Source organism: Mesoplodon bidens, assembly GCF_964165515.1.
Source record: "Mesoplodon bidens genome assembly, chromosome: 6".
NCBI classification, from domain to species: domain Eukaryota; kingdom Metazoa; phylum Chordata; class Mammalia; order Artiodactyla; family Ziphiidae; genus Mesoplodon; species Mesoplodon bidens.
In genome coordinates this window covers 109090193-109111062 of record NC_138162.1, presented here as the reverse complement: position 1 = coordinate 109111062, position 20870 = coordinate 109090193, and the positions used below count along the sequence as shown (strand labels likewise).

The 20870-nt window shown below is 41.3% G+C and overlaps 1 protein-coding gene across 1 annotated transcript in view; it reads left to right on the top strand.

Moving 5' to 3' along the window:
* The window catches only part of FBXO16 (F-box protein 16), a 54568-nt gene that overhangs the window by 3134 nt on the left and 30564 nt on the right, over positions 1–20870 (top strand). Inside the window, 3 exon segments of the mRNA XM_081237008.1 lie at positions 1843–1978; positions 10290–10325; positions 16418–16624. Coding sequence (XP_081093134.1) covers positions 1880–1978; positions 10290–10325; positions 16418–16624 — 342 coding nt within the window. The 5' untranslated portion in view covers positions 1843–1879.

Here is a 20870-nt window from a genome sequence, read left to right as displayed (position 1 = left end):
GATATGAAACCTACCTACAGAGAGGAAGAAAAGCACAAATAAGCAGAAACATTGAAGATACATACTGAAAATACCATCAGTCTGCTTTAAATATTTTTCACCTTAAAATATTTTGTTGTGGCCTTCTAAAGGACAGGCTTTGAGGCACTCTGTAAATGACAGGAAGTCCTAAGAAAGGCTGTAGGGATTCTACTTATCAAGACCACTCATCTGTGAGGCATTCTGCTTGAGCCTTTTTTCTCTAACCTCTGCAACAGCAGTTGAGGGTAGATATGCACATCCTTATTTTACAAATAAGGAAACTGAGATGGATTAAATAACTTGCAAAAAGTTACACAGCTACTAAGTTTTAGAACCAGGATCTAAACTGTATAAGGTAAAAAGTTTTGGTTGCAAACAACAGAAATAGATTCTAGCTAATGGAAGCTAAAGAGGAGATTGATTTAATGTATCAGCTGGCTTACAAAATGAGTAAGAAAGGACAAGGGGCTTCTGAAGGTTGAGGCAGCAATAACAGCTTATTAGTCTGTCAGAGTACCTGTGGTACTTTGAATGACGACCTCAGCTGTAAGGTAAGGATAAGCCAGCAACAGTAAACTGGCCTAGGGGAGTTCCCTGGCAGGTCCAGTGATTAGGACTTGGCTCTTTCACTGCTGTGGGCCTGGGTTCAATCCCTGGTCAGGGAACGAAGATCCCACAAGCTGAGTGGTACAGCCCCCCACCCCCACCCCCAAAAAAGTAAACTGGCATAGCTTGGTCTCATGACTGGGGAGAGGGAGGCCACCTTGATTAACCAACACAGCAGACTCTAAATAATGAGGGAAAAGTAATTCCTAATGGAAACTAGAGTGCTTTAATCAAATGAAGGAAGACATATTTAGTACTGGACATCTAAAAACAGCACATTTCCCCCATTAAACCCAAATCTGTCTGTATCCAAAGTCTTGGCTTTGTCTGTTGTACCATTCTACCTCTTAAATATGGTATCAAGGTAGAACCCTTGTTACCTAGATGTCAGAAAGATAAGAGGGGAGGAGGAAGGTCACAAGGGACAAAGATGAAGTGTTTTTATATTGCACTGTGATTTTATAAATACTTCTTCTTTCTGGCCGATATGGTATGTTCTTAGCTAGGAGTGATTCTGGATTTCCCCCCATGGTTCAATGAAAATCAAGCAGAGTTAAATAGACCTGGGTCTGATTTCCAGTTCTCCGCTTACTGTCTGTATAAATTTGGTCAGAGAGTGTTATTTCAGTGAGCCTCATTTTCTTCATCTGTAAAATGAGCTAAAACCCACCACCTCACCAGATTGCTATGAGGTTTTTTTGTTTGTTTGTTTATTTATTTATTTATTTATTTATTTTTGGCTGCGTTGGGTCTTCCTTGCTGTGCGCGGATTTTCTCTAGTTGCGGCGAGCGGGAGTACTCTTTGTTGCGGTGTGCGGACTTCTCATTGCGGTGGCTTCTCTTGTTGTGGAGCATGGGCTCTAGGGATGCGGACTTCAGTAGTTGTGGCATGCAGGCTTCAGTAGTTGTGGCTCACGGTCTCTGGAGCACAGGCTTAGTAGTTGTGGCACATGGGCTTAGCTGCTCTGTGGCATGTGGGATCTTCCCAGCCCAGGGCTTGAACCCATGTCCCCTGCATTGGCAGGCGGATTCTTAACCACTGCACCACCAGGGAAGCCCTGTTACGAGTTTTAATTGAGCAAACATAAAAGTTCCTGACATATAAAATGTTCCCAATAAATGTTATCCCTCCCATTCCCTGGTCCCAACGTACTAAAAGATTATATGGTATTAGTATTTTTAGTATTCTGAAGATATGATTCATTTCTTCTACAGGTATAGTTTTTCTTATGGAAGAATATCCAGTTATTTCATGATGGCATTTGCACCTCCAAAAAACATAGGTGGTCCCAAAATGCAGACAAAGATGAGTAGCTGGACGCCCCTAAACCATCAGCTTTTGAATAACCGGGTAAGTGATAAGAGCTATTTTATCAGTTGGGTCCACGCCTTAAAGAAAACAAAGTATTAAAATCTTGGTTATCAAAATATAAACATTAATTGTTTAGGACTGTGTAATGGATGAAAAAACAAAATGAAGGACTTTTTCAGAAACTTTAACTGAACGCTTGCTGCATGGCCAGGGTCGGCAGTAGACACAGAGCTCCTGCCTAGAAGGAGAGGTCTTAGATTGGCTCTTTTCTCCACTGTCCCTCCTCCCCTCTCTCACCCCAAATGCCTTTTCCCTTCTATCACTGGTTCTTTGCAGGAACCACCGGAAATGAAAGAGGAGGGGGTGATGTGTGAAGAGTTCCCCCCAAAATAGGTTTTCTTGCTAGAGTTGAGGTGACTGGATAATGCTGTACATTTAACCAAGTAAATCAAATGAGTCAGTGTCAGCTGATTACTCACATTACTCGGATTCTCCTAAGAAGTTTATTTGCCGCCTGCATTCTGGGGAGGTACCAGCAGAATACACCAGCAAAAGCATTGCAAGTGTGGACAGCTGGGTATCATGCGGGCATGTGAGATTGCCAGCCTCTGGGGATTTCTACTCCTGCTTCACTTAGGGGCAGAAGTTCCAACAGGTCTGTGAGCTCCTATATCAATACTTATATACAAGGACCATATCTAGTTGACGGCAAATTACAATCAACATCAATAAAACTGACCTCATTATCTTGCTCCTACACACCACTTCCTCCCCCTGAGGAAGGTCATCACTTTACACCAAATCACTCAAGCTGGAAATCTTCCTTCTCCCTCTTGAGTCCAGGGTTTGGTTTTCCCCAACTTACAAGCTAATAACTTAGCCTGTAACTTACGGCAAAGTCACTACTGTTTCACAGTAGAAGACACGAGATGCTTGGGTCAGAGACAAAGAACTTTCTTACAGTGCAGCAAGGGGCGTGAGCATCATGTTTGCACAGGTTCTCCTGGCCCACCTTGTGCCACAGGGGTGACGCAGAGACCCACGTAAAGAGTACACACACAGTGGGTTTGCACCACAGCTGAGGAACAAGGAACCCAGGGAATCCACTGCTTTCATACTGAGCATTAGCAAGGCTGCTCTTGGTTCTAAAGGGAGTTAGTACCTCACCCCTCAAGGTTCCTTGCTGCCAGCACAGCCTGGAGTAATGGCCCAAGAAAAGGGCAGTCAGGACCTTGCACTCCTGGCATTTCAAGATATTTAGGAGATGAGAAGCTCAGGAAGGAGTGTCTACCAGTGCTCCCGCTCACTCCCACATGCAATTCGTTTTGAAGCTCTATGAGTCTTCCTCCTAGGTCTCTTCATCCGGACCCCTTTTCTCCTTTCACTGTGTACCTCCAGCTCCACATTCTCAGTTCACGCCCTCATCACCCTTTGCCTGGCACATTGTAGTAACCCCCCCAACCGGTTTCACTGCCTCTGTCCCTAGCAATCTATCCTCTCTTCTGATCCCAGAATGATCTCTCTAAAGTACCAAACTAATCCTATGAAATAAGACTGGTAACACACTGCTCCAAAGGGTAAATTCCAACCCCCGCCCCACACAGAGCGCTGAGGACCCTTCATGAGTTGACTCAACCAGCATCGCAGTTCAAGCCCTGCGTCTGCCTGCTCTCATCCTACATCTGGGCCAAGCTCTCTCATCCCCTCCACGCCTTTGTAGTGCCCTCCTCATGGCCTCCTGTAAGAGTTACCTGAAATGTCATTTCTCAGGGAAGCCTAATCCCCCTTGCTTGTCTTTCCTCTCATCACCATTTACCGACTTCTCCACTTGACTCTAATGTGTTTTTATAGGATTTTTCTTTTTTTTTTTTAGGCCGTGCCATGCGGCCTGCGGGATCTTAGTTCCCCAACCAGGGATCAAACCCGTGCCCCTTGCATTGGGAGCATGGAGTCTTAACCACTGGACCGCCAGGGAAGTCCCGACTCTAATGCGTTAAGGGTTGTGATTCTGTCTTTTCTCTCTGCGTCTCCAGAGCCTGATGTGTTTCCTGAAGCACAAGGAATGGAGTCAGAGGTCACCTGTACTCCCTGAGACCTCCTTCATTGATTCTGACCCTCTTGTCCCCACATCTCTCCTTCCTTAGCCTGGATGTGACCCTTTGCCTCTCTGAACTAACAGATATGCTAATCGCTCTGGCAAAGCTGGAGCATCCATCCTGACCCCTTCTGCTCAGGGCTTTCCTGTTTCTACTCATTTGATGCAGAACACGAGCAAATTTGGGAGAGAGACAGAGGAACCAACATAGCGATCGGAATACTGAGAAGTAAAAGGGAGAGATACTGGAAAGGAAAAAGGTAAAGGAAGTGAGGAAAGGAGATCGAGAAATAGAAAAAAAAAAAGGAGGCACCAGGAGAAACAAAAGGAGAAGCAGAGAAAGAGAGAAATCCAGCCTTCATCCAGCCATGAGCAACAAGCAAGTCTATTGACAGTCTTTTTTAATTCAGCTCAATAATTATTTATTGAGCACCTGTTTGCAATGCTCTTAGTTCTCCAACAGTTTATATAGCAGCTTCTCTGCTTTCTGCCCCAAGAAACTTCAGCGTTTAGTTTTGAAATATGTCTTCTCATAGAATTGTAAAGGTTTTACGCACGTGAAAAAGTGACTTGAATTGAAATACGTATTCGTTGGATGTCTTGATTTTCAGAAATTTTCTTTGAAACATGAGAAGTCTTCATCAATTTAGCAGTCATGGAGAATAAGTATCTTGATTGTCTGATTGTCTGATTGCCTGTTGCAGGTTGGGTTTCTGGAGAAGCAGACTCTGAGATTGGCATGTAGGGCGTTGATGGGGGAAGGCTCTCAGGATCAACACCTGGGGAGGTGTGGGGAGGGAAGAACAGGATGTAGATTTAGGGCAGAGGAAGAAGCTGGGCTGTCAGGCAGTTGCAACAAGACCTCCATGGACCCTGTAGGACACCCCGAAGATCCTTCAGAGTCTTTCATCGCATCAGGGGGCCTGGCCCTTATACTTCCACACTGAGCATTCAGTGGATGGGATCTCGGTCAGGGCAGATCTCTCCAGCTCATGGCTGTCAGCCAGCAGCACTCCCAACAGTTGGGGGGAATAAATCCTTCAGTCCTGGAGGGGGATCGGGGCCGCGCATCATAGCAAGCACGACACAGCCTTATCTTGGTTCCTGAAGAGCTTTTGTCAAATTTCATGATAATTTCTAAAGATGATATTTTGTTGTTCAGAACTCCCATTTTATTCCAGAATTGTTTTATTTTGGTTTAGTTAGGTTCTAGTTTGGAGTAAAATTATTTTTAAAAATCTTGGGGGGGGCTTCCCTGGTGGCGCAGTGGTTGAGAGTCCGCCTGCCGATGCAGGGGACACGGGTTCGTGCTCCAGTCCGGGAAGATCCCACATGCCGTGGAGCGGCTGGGCCCATGAGCCATGGCCGCTGAGCCTGCGCGTCCGGAGCCTGTGCTCCGCAACGGGAGAGGACACAACAGTGAGAGGCCCGCGTACTGCAAAAAAACCCAAAAAAATCTTGGGGGACTTCCACTGCAGGGGGCGTGGGTTCGATCCCTGGTTGGGGAACTAAGATCCCACATGCCGTGGTGTGGCAAAAAAAAATTTTTTTTAAATCTTGGCATGTGTATATACCCATATGTCTGTGTATTAATGTACATAGACACACCCATGAAATTTGGATATGTATATACCAAACTGTTAATAGTGGTTTCCCCCAAAGAGTTGGATGGCATGGGAAGGTGGGAGGGAGGTCTGTTGGAAGAGTTTTTGGTTTTTACTTTATACAGTGCAATAATATTTCAAATTTTAAAACAATTTAAAAAACAAATATAAATAAAAGCAAACAAAGAACAAAAACTCTGAGAATTGAAAACACAGGTTCCAGATCAGCTGTACTAATAATCTTCTGCTTGACTTCAATGAGTCACTTACATCTCTGGTCTTTACTACCTTCCTTTGGAAAATGAGTGGGTTGGGTCAGATGACCTCAAAAGTCCCTTCCACATCTAACATTCTGACTGTGTGAAAAGGATTAAAAATAGATGGCCAAGGATACAGCTCGGCAGAAGGTGTCCATAACAATAACTTCAAGGGCTACCCTGTATTTCTAAAACAGGGCGTTTGTCACCAATGATCAGCGTAATTTTGAGGTTCTGTTTTTGGTTTTTAATTTTGCCTTTTTTCTACTCTAGTAAAATGTGAAATACATAACTGTCTCAGACTGAAAGTCACAGGGTTTTAACTTCACAGCAGGCTTTAAGCACAGAGATTGAATTCAAATGTAAACACCTAAAAAAACAGCATCATCAGTTTAGGCAAATATAACAGATTATAAAATAACTCAGGCATTGTGAACTTTGAGAGAAGGAATTTTTTTTTTTTTTTTTTTTTTTGCGATACACGGGCCTCTCACTGTTGTGGCCTCTCCCGTTGCGGAGCACAGGCTCCGACGCGCAGGCCCAGCGGCCATGGCTCATGGGCCCAGCCGCTCCGCGGCATGTGGGATCTTCCCGGACCAGGGCACGAACACGTGTCCCCTGCATCAGCAGGCGGACTCTCAACCACTGCGCCACCAGGGAAGCCCAGGAATGTTTTAAAAGTATGTATTTCTTTGCCATCCAGTGTTTTAATGGAAAATGATCAACATTTCTTTTTGAGTATGGTTCACACATGTAGTACAGTGCATATTAAAAGGGTGTTCTGAGAAAAAGCACCTAACTACCATACATCTGTCATAATTTAGGAGCCCCGAAATGTCTTATTCCTAACTTTAATGATGTCACATGGTAAAGTATGCAACTGCCGTGTCAACAGACTAAAATAACAACCGTGGGATTTTGACTTAACAGCAGGCTCTGAGTAAACTGTGATATAAACAGACTACAGCATTTTGCAAGGAAAGAAGACCCACTTTAACGTTTCCACTTGAAGCGATACATTTGCCAGCTCTTTTTTAATTGAAGTATAGTTGATTTACAATGCTGTATTAGTTTCAGGTGTACAGCCAGCTGATTCAGTTATACAAATATATATATATTCTTTTTCAGATTATTTTCCCTTACAGGTTATTACAAAATATTGAGTGTAGTTCCCAGTGGTATACAGTAGGTCCTTGTCGGGTATGTATTTTATATAGATTAGTGTGTATATGTTAATCCCAAACTCCTAATTTATCCCTCCATCCCCTTCCCAACTCTTAAAGATGAAACACCTGGTTGCAAATCCTTGGAATGAAGACTTGCTCCAAACCAGAGAATACGTGATTCTGAGTCTGACTGAGGACCTGACAATTAAATAATTTGTCCCAAATTATATTTCTTGTCAAGGGCAGAGTCAGAACTAGATCTGAGTTTGTCTAGTGTTTCTCCTCTCCCCCTTTACTCCCATCAGTTTCCACTTGGGTCTAAATGCCTTTTGGTAAAGAACTGGATTTGCTTGGATCCTGCTTAGACTTGGTTGTTGGCTCTCTAAATACTCCACCTCCCACCCTGTTCCTTTCCTGACACCTTCTTGGTGACTCTCCTCTCCCCTTCAAGTCAGTGCCCCTTTCTTTCCAATGCCCCCTGTTACCATTGGACACCACGATAGTCATCCCAACCTCCTTTTGAAAGGAGGTTGTGGTCTTGGGACCTAATCTTTTTTTCTTCCCACTGTCAGGCCAAAGTGTGAGCAGCGGTTCACTGAGAATGCAGGGCTGGGACTTCCCTGGTGGTCCAGTGATTAACACTCCACACTCCCAATACAGGGGGCCCAGGTTCGATCCCTGGTCAGGGAACTAGATTCCTCATGCTGCAACAAAAAATCCCACGTGCCACAACTAGAGATCCCACATGCCACAACAAAGATCCCGCATGCCACAACTAAGACACGGCACAGCCAAATAAGTTGTAAAAAATAAATAAATAAATAAAACATGTATCAATCTGTCCAACTAAATATAAGCTTAAAAAAAAAAAAAGGAGAACGTAGGGCTGGAGGTCGGGATAGGGAAGACCAGGGATCTAGTGGGGAACCAAGTACAGAGTTGAGCTGAACAGACAGTCTGGAACCAATGATTAACTCTTTGGGCCTCTGCTTGTCCCCTCTAAAATCAGGGAATTGAACAAAAAGATCTTAGGATTCCTTCTAGCTCTAAAATTCTACGACGTCTGAAACTGTTGTTGTTGTTCCATCAGCGGGTGTTTGTTGAGAGCCTGCCGTGGAGCCTGTGGAGCATATAAGGGAAAGTGGTTGTAATCTACAGGGAAGATAAAATGAACAGAATCACCTGGCAGGCAATAGCAAACCCTAGAAAGTCCAGGTGGAGCATGGGCTGCAAGTGGAGGAGGAGTTAGGAGGAGTGAAGTCAGCGGGTGCCGGAAACGTGCTGGTGCCAGGGACTTGGGCTGGGAATTAGATGACTGATAGGATTTGGTTAGACACAAGAGAAGGGTTCAGGAAATATTTGAATCCTGATTTTTCAATCTTCTGTATTCTATAGGTTCTCTTCTATTTTTGTTGTTGTTGTTTTGGCCGCGCCTGGAGCATATGGGGCCTCAGTTTCCCAACCAGGGGTCAAACCCGCGCCCCCTTGCAGTGGAAGTGCAGAGTCTTAACCACTAGACCACCAGGGAAGTCCGCTCTTCTATTTTCATTGAGAAATTCTGAGTTTATCTGTTGCCGTCCTAGTAGCCCAGGTGGCAGTTAATTAGGGGGAAAGGGAGAATGGTATTCTTTTTCTTCTTCTCTAAAGTATAAAAAGTGTCTGCCTGTGATGTATGAGGTTCTGTGGTTAGTAGCAAAGATGACATTTTACAGGCCTTGAGGTTGTTGTTGAACCAGTTATTTCAATCTCCGTGTCGTATGCCCTTTGAAAGTAGGGTTTGAGAGTCTGAAAAAGGAAGGAAAACATATCTGTTGGAAGAATGAAGCCAGCGCGTCATCCTCCTCCACAAAAGGGAAGAAATAGGCCTGAGCTACTTTCCAAATAGGAATGATCTTAACAGTGTGAGAGAATTTAGACAGTGCCAAGAGGAAGGGAAAAACATCAGGCCCAATTTTGAAAGCTGACAGAGGGTGTAGTGTAGGAGTGAGAGAGACATTCACATCTGTTCACTGCTGTCTCTTGCTTCCTCTCCCCAGAACTCCCTCCTCCGACAAACATTCTCACATTCGTTGTCCCTTCCTCACTCATTCAAATATACAAATGACTGATGCTCAGAAAAACCAGTTTGAAATACACTCACATTGTACCGATACATCCATAATGATATTCATTTGTCACGATCACATTCATTTAGTCCGGCAAACATGAGTCCCTGTAATATGCCCTGTACAGCACTCTGCAATGGAGAAGTCAAGGTGACTGAGACATGGTTTCTATCCTAAATAGTATATAACGACAAACCTATACAGATAAACACTGAGCTGTAAGCCCAGAGGCGCACATATGCAAGTTTCTAATCCTACAAACATATAAGTCATGTACACCCCCCTGATATGTGAACTCATGGAAATATAAAAACAGAGCCACTCACTCATAAATTTCACAGGTTCTTATACTATTGATGCTGAAATATTTGGGGGAGGTTCTCCATTTTCCTGTTTTTCCTTTGTCAGTTTTTTCATCTGCTTTCAAATTCCAAAAATGATTTCACTTCACAATTCCATTCTTCTTTCTTTTTTTTTTTTTTTTCGCCATGCCGAGTGGCTTGTGGGATCTTAGTCCCCAACCAGGGATTGAACCCGTGCCCCCTGCAGTGGAAACATGAAGTTCCAACCACTGGACTGCCAGGGAATTCCCAGCTTTTCTTATTTCTTGCCTTTAAAAAATTATTTCTTCTTTAAGATGAATTATTTCACATGGAGAAACTGAGAGAAAAGAAACTTTGCCCAAGTTAAAAATAAGTAAAGGTATTTCCCCAGTGGTCCAGTGGCTAAGAGTCCTCACTCCCAATGCAAGGGGCCTGGGTTCAATCCCTGGTCAGGGAACTAGATCCCGCACGTGGCAACTAAAAAAAGATCCCGCATGCCGCAACTAAAAAAAAAGAAAAGAAAAGGTCCTGTATGCGGCAACGAAGATCCCGTATGCCATAATTAAGACCCGGTACAGCCAAATAAATACATAAAATAAATATTTAAAAAATATAAGTAAAAAAATATATATGTATATATAAGTAAAGTACCTTTTCAGGTACAAAATTTGTTTTATACTCAGTAGATATAATGAAAAGCCTGTCAATATTTATTGATACTTTAATGATGTCTTTTTTGTAATGGGTATTTTGAACCGTGAAATATGAAATCATTCCATTCTTTTTTTAATTTATTGTAGGTATTTGAAGAAAGAAGAGCTCTGCTTGGAAAATGGGTAACTATTTAAAGTATACTTCTCAGTCAGAAAGGGAAAGACAAATACCATATGATATCACTTATATGTGGAATCTAAACTATGGCACAACTGAATCTACCTACAAAACAGAAACAGACTCAGAGACATAGAGAACAGACTTGTGGTTGCCAAGGGGGAGAGGGGGAGGGAGAGGGATCGACTGAAAGTTTGGGGTTGGTAGATGCAAACTATTACATTTAGAATAGATAAACCACAAGGTCCTAATGTATAGCACAGGGAATGATATACAGTATCCTGTGATAAACCATAATGGAAAAGAATATAAAAAAAGAATGTATATATGTATATAGCTGAGTCACTTTGCTGTATAGCAGAGATTGGCACAATATTGTAAATCAACTATATGTCAATTAAAAAATTGAAAAAAGATTAATAACTGAGATATATAAAGTTACTACAAATCAATAAGAAAAATACAAATACCCCTACAGAATAATGGGCCAATAGAAGAATGAGAAATACACAAAAATATATGTGGCCAATAAACATGGAAACTATGTTCTTTTTACTAAAATTAGAGAAATGCAAATTAAAATAATGAGATTCCCAACCCCTCTCTTGGTCTATGGGGCAAAAATTGAAGAGATAAATAATATCCAGTGTAAGTAACCATTCATTGGGGAGTAGTAGGATATGCTTAAAACACAATTAGAGGGAATGTAAAATAATAGACTTTTTAAAGACAATTTGATAGGATCTATTAAAATTTTAAATGCAGAATCTTTGAACCTATAATTCCACTTCTGTTTATCTGGACTAGAGAAATATTCACATGGGACATGAAAAAATGTGCCCAAGAATATTGCAGTGTGTGTAGGCACATGTGTGTTTGTGTGTGTGTGTGTGTGTGTGTTGGAAACAACCTAAATGGTATCAGTAGTATATTGAATAAATAGATCATGGCAGATGTGTACTTCTATGAATGACTGGAGAAAATATCATGCTCTGAAGTTCATTGCGTATCTGGACGTTTATGGCTATACTTTGTTTGTTTTTAAAACTGTTGTGTAGTAGTCCATGGGGTGGGTATACTCTAATTTATTTAACTGCTTCCCTATTTTTTTTAAATAAATTTATTTATTTAATTATTTATTTTTGGCTGCTTTGGGTCTTCGTTGCTGCGCGTGGGCTTTCTCTAGTTGTGGTGAGTGGGGGCTACTCTTCGTTGCAGTGTGCGGGCTTCTCGTCGCGGTGGCTTCTCTTGTTGCGGAGCACGGGCTCTAGGCGCGCAGGCCTCAGTAGTTGTGGCATGCAGGCTCAGTAGTTGTGGCATGCAGGCTCAGTAGTTATGGCTCACAGTCTCTAGAGTGCAGGCTCAGTAGTTGTGGCGCACGGGCTTAGTTGCTCCGCAGCACGTGGGATCTTCCCAGACCAGGGTTCAAACCCATGTCCCCTTCATTGTGAGGCAGATTCTTAACCACTGCGCCACCAGAGAAGCCCCTCTATTTTATTTTAAATTTTATTGACGTATAGTTGATTTACAATGTTGTATTAATCTGCTGTACAACAAAGTGATTCAGTTATACATATATATATATTCTTTTCCATTATGGTTTATCACAGGGTATTGAATATGGTCCCCTGTGCTATACAATAGGACCTTGTTGTTTCAACTGCTTCCGTATTGATGGCTGTATGTATATGTAAAGGCATAGAAACGCATGAACATCAAACTGTAAACAGTGGTTATTACTGGGGAATGGAGTGAGATTTGATGGGAAGGAATAAAGAGGATTTTCATGTTTAATTCTGCAAGTACCTATTTGAAACTTTTAAAACAGTAATGTATTCATGTTTTTATTGTGAAATTAAGTGTTTGATAATAAGATTCAGAAACTCAAGCAGATTAAGATAATATAACCAGTAAGCAAAAAATAACAAGCCTCTGTCTTCATCTTGCCCCTCACTCCCCAGGAACTTTCCTTGCTATTGGGTGTAAGATGAGTGGCACTGACACTCTAGCAACTGTCCTCACTTCCTGAAAGTGCAGCAAGAATCGTTGTAACAGCTACTCTGAAAATAGGATTTTCACAGTTCTATTGTCAAGAAAGGCCTATAAAAAGGCATTAAAATAATTATAAAATATAATATGATATAAGATAGTATAGCATAATATAATATAGCAGAGTGTCATATAATATATAACGTTAAAAAGGAACTAACTGTGAAGTGAGGTACCTACCAGGATAGGAAAGTGACCCTAGCTGCTCCCCAGTCTCACACATTAGATCCCTGGCTACAGTGTTATGGCTCTTTTCTTTTTTCTTGAGAGGTGCTGCAAGAGATGTTGGAATGGCTACACACTACCATATGTAAAATAGGTAAACAACAAGGACCTACTGTATAGCACAGGGAACTATATTCAATATCTTGTAATAACCTATAATGGAAAAAGAATATATATATATATATATATATATATATATATATATATATAAAACAATCACTTTGCTATACACCTAAACCATTGTAAATCAACTAAGCTTCAGTTAAAAATTAAAATAAAAAAAAAGAGATACTGGGAGATTACCAAATTCCTGTACAGTTAACACTTCCATGGATTATTTACTTTTTGGATTATTCCTAGCACCTTTTAAATTCCAAAGGGATTTTCCCCAACTGTTAAGCATTCTTCTGAGTCACCTACCCACCTTCAATTGGTAGGAGTTCCAGGAATGCAAATTAGTTTTCTTTTAGCCTAAATAAACACAATTAGAAAGGAAAATCCCTCGAGGCAAAGAACACCAATCAAAGCCAAATATAAATTATCTTTGTTGTAATCAGGGAAATAAATGAGGAACCAATGTAATGATCTTTTTAATCTCTAGAGGAAAATGTTTTAATGTTTTCTTTTATAGATTTCTTCAGCATTTTATAATCCTAATGTTCTTTTATATTCATTCTAAATCACTTGTTCTTCAATCTGAGCTCATTCTCTTTTTGTGGGCAACCATGAAAGTAATTGAGCTAACCTCAGTCATTCGAAATGTACTTCCTCTCCTTGTCAATGTACAAACGTGGTAATTTTATGCTTTGTAATTTAATTGTTTGCATATCTATTCTTTTTACATTGAGTTACCCCACATACTTATTATTTTTAACATCACTATGATATTTTATAATATTAACTGCCATGACTACGAATCATGCACCATATTAGGAATTTTATACATATTTTATTTAATCCTCACGACAGTCTTGCAAGTTAGATATAATTATTCTTAATGTGTAAATGAAGAAATTAAGAGGTTGTTAGTGAGACTCAAATGGCCTCATTCCTAAATCCACCTTCCATCTGTAATGTCATACTTTCTCCTATCATGCTGATATATTAGTTTGCTGAGCTGATCTACTCTTGTTAGGCATTTGGGGTTATTTCTGATTTCTTGAGGTGCTAATAATATCCCATAAAAATTATTTTGTAAGCATAATCATCCTGGGTCCCCACGTAGCTCAGTTTCTACAGAGCCACATAGCACTGCCCAAAAGTAATTTTAAAAATGAATACCGGGACTTCCCTGGTGGCGCAGTGGTTAAGAATCCGCCTGCCAGTGCAGGGGATGCGGGTTCGAGCCCTGGTCCAGGAGGATCCCACATGCCGCGGAGCAACTAAGCCCGTGCGCCACAACTACTAAGCCTGCGCTCTAGAGCCCACAAGCCACAGCTACTGAGCCCGTGTGCCACAACTACTGAGCCTGCGCTCTAGAGCCCACAAGCCACAGCTACTGAGCCCGTGTGCCACAACTACTGAGCCCGCGTGCCTAGAGCCTGTGCTCTGCAGCGAGAGAAGCCACTGCAGTGAGAAGCCCACACATGACAACGAAGAGTAGCCCCTGCTCACTGCAACTAGAGAAAGCCCGCGTGCAGCAACGAAGACCCATTGCAGCCAAAAATAAATAAATAAAATAAATAAATTTATAAAAAAAAAAAAAAAAAAAAAATGAATACCAATATTCATTCTGTCTCTCAAAGAAAAATCACAGGGGATCCAATTCAAAACTCATAACAATACTTCCCACATCTCCTTCCTTCATTCCCCAGTTCTCTCACACTCTATAACTGCTGCAGAGGCAATTACAGTCTGAACCCCCCAAACTCCCTACAAGCCCAAGCCCTGCAGCTCTTCTATCTCCATATGCCTCCCCGTTGGCTCTTTATTTTATAGATCAAAGCAGCTTCTTGGGTCGATCCTTCCCCTGGCCCTGGCCATTCTGGTCCGGCTTCTCTATATTCATTCTAATAATCCAGCCCCAAAGGAAAGAAGTCTCATTTTGTGGGAGTTGGAAATATGGACTTTGCAGAAACAAACATAGAAGAAATCTGGGAACACTCACACATGAATACATTTTATTCACGTATTTGTAAGTTAAGGTTTTTGGGTTTTTTTTTTTCATTTTAGGATTCCCCATCCCCCCAACTCCACCCCCTGTGCATGAATTATAGTCTCCAAAGTGAGATTCATGGGTCACTGAATAGATCTGTAACAGTGAATAGTTTTAATGAAGAAGTATTCCTACTAATTAAAAAGATACATCCTATGATTATAACGAAGTTGACTTGTCATAAGGCTTATAAAAAATACATTTTTACTTTATTTGCCTTTTTAGGTGGTCAATGTATTTTATGATTACAGCTAAAGTTTATTATAAAATTCTGATTACTTTATAATAACTAGTAAACCTCTATATGTTAAATGCAATAGTATACAAAATACAAGTAGCCCCAAACTTCCCTGTTTTCTCTTCTCTAACGGCCTAAAGAAGAAAAGAGATTTAGACTCTGGTAATGGCCCCTTCAGCTGCTAGGTATTCCCCTAAGAGGCTTTCTTTTGGTTTTGGCCAGCCCTCAAGTTCTTATCTCTGATCAGTCACTGGTCTTGGGACTGGTTTGGGGTTATCTCTGAAGAAAATTGTGAAGTAACCAAAGCTTTTGTTTGGCATGCCCCAGATGGCTTTGGCATCTACTTCCTATCTCTGGTACTTTTTTCCCAGGTCCCCCTATCAACTTTTCCTTTGGAATCATATCAATCATTTACATATTAGTAGAACTTTAACCCTGTATATTCCCCTTCTCCGGGATGTTTGCTTGCTATTCCTTATCTCCGATTGTGAACACAAAGGTTTGTTTCCCGTCCTGGAGTTTTAATCACTAACGAGTTAATAGAGAAACGGTTGGGGGAGAGAGGCTGCCCGAGTGTCTTCTCTTGAGGTTGTACAGACGGTCCCGACTTAGGGTGATTCAACTTAGTGAATTTTCGGCTTTATGATGGTGCAAAAATGATAGACATTCTGCAGAAACCATATTAAAAATTGTAAATTTGGGGTTTTTTTTTCAGGCTAGCTGTGTGCAGTAGGATATTCTTTTATGATACTGGGCAACCAGCAAGCCACAGTTCCCAGTCAGCCACGCGATCATGAGGATACACAACGAATACACTCACAACCTTCTGTACCCAGACAACCATTTTGTTTTTCACGTTCAGTCTAGTATTCAATAAATTACATGAGATAGTCAATACTTTATTATAAAGTAGGCTTTGTGTTAGATGATTTTGCCCAACTGTAGGCTCATGGAAGTGTTCTGAGCACGTTTAAGGTAGACTGGGCTAACCTAGGATGTTTGGTACGTTAGGTGTATTAAATGCATTTTCAACATGATATTTTCAACTTATGATGGGTGTATCGAGACGTAACCCCATCAGAAGTTGAGGAAAATCTGTATTTTATAAGTATATATATTCTCAATTTATGAATATGGCCAGCTCTCAACTTACTGTTTTTATGTAACTCCAAGTTTTGAGGTCAAGTGCACTTCTGTGTCCACACCCCAGTCTTGCATGGGTTCACCCACGCAAACATGAGGAAGGACAGATAAGTGGTAAAACGTGGAATTTACTAGTTAGGGAAAGAAATACATGCTATTCATTAGGAATAAATTACTAAACTCACTTTCTATGCCATTCTTATCTCTTCTTTTTACAATGCATCTCTGGTGTCAGACTAAACCTGGAGCTTTTTTTGTTTTCTTTTCCTTTTTCTTTTTTTCCCCAGTTTGACAAATGGACAGACTCTCAAAGGAGAAGAATCCTGACAGGGCTATTAGAACGCTGCTCCCTGTCACAGCAAAAGTTCTGCTGTCGAAAGCTTCAAGAAAAAATTCCAGCAGAAGCTCTGGATTTTACTACCAAGCTTCCAAGGGTGTTATCTTTATATATCTTTTCTTTCCTGGATCCCCGAAGCCTTTGTCGTTGTGCACAGGTAAAGACAAAGAAGCAGTGTATGGCATCTTGTAAAGACAGCCTAGAAAACGCTGAAACTTGAGAGAAAAAACAGCACGTACACAAAACCAAGAAGTAGATGAGATGCTCAGTATGACTAGTCTGTACAGTTTGAATTAACCCTCATCTCCTTTGTGTCTGACTCTGCACTTAGTGCTCAAGAGCGGGAAAAAGTGTAAGACACTACTAAGTGTCCACAAAATAGTATTAACTAGCTGGGGAAACAAATACACATGTATGTAATTGTTCAGCAGGACAGTCTTATATTGCACAGCACAGAACTACAGTAAAATCCTAAACTGTAGAGTGCAGGCCATTCATAAATAGAAAAGCTTAAAATAAGGTGCTAATGCAATAATTACAAAAGAATATGAGACAAAAAGTCTTCAGAGTAGGCAGATGTGCTCACAGGGGTGAGGTTGGGAAAGGATCTGACCATTATTTTCTTGCAAGTAATTCCATGGTGTATTAAAGTATATTATTTAAGATAGAAAACTGATAGTCATTTTGTTGATTCTTTTCATAGCCTAGTAAGACCAGAAATTACCTGTTACTTTGCATTCACATATGTGTAACATGGTAACTTTAGTTTTTAAGATTAAGGAAATGAATGCAGTAAGATATATGAATTATTCAATGAATGGTGTTGAGACAATTGGGCAGCTATCTGGAAAAAAATTCTAGAAGGATAAAAGATTGATATGAAATTAAAGGAAACCATTAAAGTACTCGAAGGAGGGAATTCCCTGGCGGTCCAGTGATTAGGACTCTGCACTTTCACTGCCGAGGGCCTGGGTTCCATCCCTGGTCAGGGAACTAAGATCCCGCAAGCCAAAAATGTACTCAAAGGAAACATAGGGAAGGAGGCCTTTGTGAGTATTCTATAATATTCAGGGCCTCGAAAGAAAATATATGACTTAAAATCTTTATTTATTTTATATATTTTGTATATATATTATATATGTTTTATAAATAAGAATAAAGAAAACAGATTTTAAGTTGTGACTATAAAAATTAAAATTTTCTCCATGGAAAAGAACACTATAAATAAATCCAAAGAGTAAACAAGAGGGAATTCCCTGGCGGTCCAGTGGCTAAGACTCTATACTTTCACTGCCGAGCCAGGGTTCAGTTCCTGGTCAGGGTTCAGTTGCTGCAAGCCGTATGGTACTGCCAAAAAAAAAAAAAAGTACACAGGGAGAAAAACATATGGCCAGCAAGGAGCTAATTTCCTTATTTTTTAAAGAACTACTATAAATCTACATTCAGAAAAAAAAACCCAGCAGAAAAATGAGCTAAGGAAGTGAACAAGTAGTTTACAGAAAGAAAAGCAGGTATTTCTAAAATATGTAAAACGTTTAGCCTCATTATCATACCATCTTTCATGACTCAGATGGATTGAGTCATTTTTTTTAATGATACTATTTTATATTGGTGGAGGTGTGGGGAAACAAGCACTTTCATATATTGTTGGTAGATAAATTGATGCAACCATGACGGAGAACAATTTGTAGTATTCAATTTTTAAATAAAGGTTCCCTTTGCCCCAGCAGTTCCACTTCTTGGAATTTGTCTGATGGGCATACTTCAACACATGCAAAAATTATGTCTGTGTAAGAATATTGCAGCATAGTTTGTAGTAGCAAAATGTTGGAAAACAATGGAAGTGTCTGCTAATAGGGGACCGGTTGCAACCATCTCCACAATATATCAGTGAAAAAAGCAAAAGTGCAGAGTTGTCCTACCATTTTGGAAAGAAAAAATAAGAGTATATCCATATCTGTTAATATTCTGGAATGACACACAAGAAGCTGGTAACAATGGTTACATCCAGGGAGGGAAATGAGTGGCTAAATGACAGGTATGAGAGAGACTTCTTTTTTACCTTGTGCCCCTTGGTGTCTTTGAATTTAGTATTAATGTACACATATTACTTATTCCAAAAATGAAACAATTTTTAAAAAAAGCATAGCGGGGGCTTCCCTCGTGGCGCAGTGGTTGAGAGTCCGCCTGCTGATGCAGGGGACACAGGTTCGTGCCCCGGTCCGGGAAGATCCCACATGCCGCGGAGCGGCTGGGCCCATGAGCCATGGCCGCTGAGCGCCTGCGCGTCCAGAGCCTGTGCTCCGCAACGGGAGAGGCCACAACAGTGAGAGGCCCGCGTACCGCAAAAAAAAAAAAAAAAAAAAAAAAAAAACAAGCAAAGCGGGACTTCCCTGGTGGTGCAGTGGTTAAGACTCCATGCTCCCAATGCAGTGGGCCCAGGTTCGATTTCCGGTCAGGCAACTAGATCCCACATGCATGCCACAACTAAGGAGCCCACCTGCCACAACTAAGACCCGGCACAACCAAATAAGAAAATAAATAAATAAATATTTAAAAAGAAAAAGAAAAAAAAGCATAGCATTTTTTAAAAATTTATTTATTTATTTATTTATTTATTTTTGGCTGTGTTCGGTCTTCGTTGCTGCGCCCGGGCTTTCTCTAGTTGCAGCGAGCAGGGGCTACTGTTCGTTGCAGTGCACGGTCTTCTCATTGCAGTGGCTTTTCTTTGTTGCAGAGCACGGGCTCTAGGCATGTGGACTTCAGTGGTTGTGGCTCGCAGGCTCTAGAGCGCAGGCTCAGTGGTTGTGGCACACAGGCTTTGTTGCTCCTCAGCACGTGGGATCTTCCCGGTCCAGAGCTTGAACCCGTGTCCCTTGCATTGGCAGGCAGATTGTTAACAACTGCGCCATCAGGAAAGTCCCCAACATAGCATTTTAAGTGCCCGATAATAGGAGAGTATCATACAGTCATATGATGAATTACTATGCAGCCATTAGAAAACATGTTTTGGAAGAACAGAGATGCTTATTATGTGTAAAATGAAGAAAGCATGATTTTAAATTGTATACAGAGTTTCCCAGTTTTGTTTCGTATATGCCTAGGAGACAGATGGCAAGGAAAAGAACTCTACCAAGCTGTTAATAATGGTCATCTCTGATTGATGGGGTTATGGGTATTGTTTTCCTTCAAGCTTCTCAGAATTTTCCAAGTGTTTCACAATGAGAATGTTATCATTCCAGGGAGATGTTATTTTAAATTAACTAATCCTCTCATCTATGTGCACCATATGTCAGTCTTGCAAGATTTCAGCATCGTATTTTATTCCCAGAACTGACTGTGAGGCGGTTGTTCTTCAGCTAGATTTAAAGTAAACAGTAAAGTCATTGCACCAAAATGAGCTTTGAGCTGTTTAAAAATATGGTGGGGGGTGCTTTATAGTTTTTTGTTTTGTTAACTTTTTTTTTTTTTTTTGGCTGCATTGGGTCTTCGTTGCTGCACGCAGGCTTTCTTTAGTTGCAGTGAGTGGGGGCCACTCTTCGTTGCGGTGCACAGGCTTCTCATTGCGGTGGCTTCTCTTGTTGCGGAGCACAGGCTCTAGGCGCGCAGGCTTCAGTAGTTGTGGCACGTGGGCTCAGTAGTTGTGGCTCGCTGGCTCTAGAGCGTGGGCTCAGCAGTTGTGGCACACGGGTTTCGTTGCTCCTGGCATGTGGGATCTTCCCGGACCAGGGATCAAACCTGTGTCCCCTGCATTGGCAGGCGGATTCTTAACCACTGTGCCACCAGGGAAGTCCCTATCTTATAGTTTTGAAAGCTCTTACCTACCCTTCTCCTCATTCCTGTTTAGTTTAAAAAACAAAAAACAACACAAAGAAAACTTTATTTACCCCGGTGGGGGGACCCCCAACTTAAATACCCAGGTCTAAACCAGATCTAAGGTTCCTCTTTTCAGAGGAAAAGAGTGAGAACTGAGCAACTTTTCTCCCCATCCCCTCCTTCCCAAACCTCACCTCTCGATTGAATTGAGTTAACTAACCATACGGAGATGCAGGGCTGTGTAGTTTCATGTCTGGTTGAACAAAGTAGATGTGATTTCTGTTTCTGCCCGCAGGGCTCTATCAGATCCTCTAAGCTTTTTCCTCCTTCCAGCTCCTGAACTTGTCATTACTTCTAATTGTGCCCTCTCCGGCATGCCTCTCTCCTGCACGTCTCATCTTCAGCGCATGAAACAATCCTAGACATGATAGGACGGAAGGAGGGAGGAAGAGAGGGATAGGTAAATGGATGGGGATGGGTAGCAAGTTCCATTATAGAGTGTTCTGCTTATTTTGGGGGCACTCAAACATTATTCATTATTTAGTTAATCTTGAAAAAGAGGCTAGGGCTTCCCTGGTGGTGCAGTG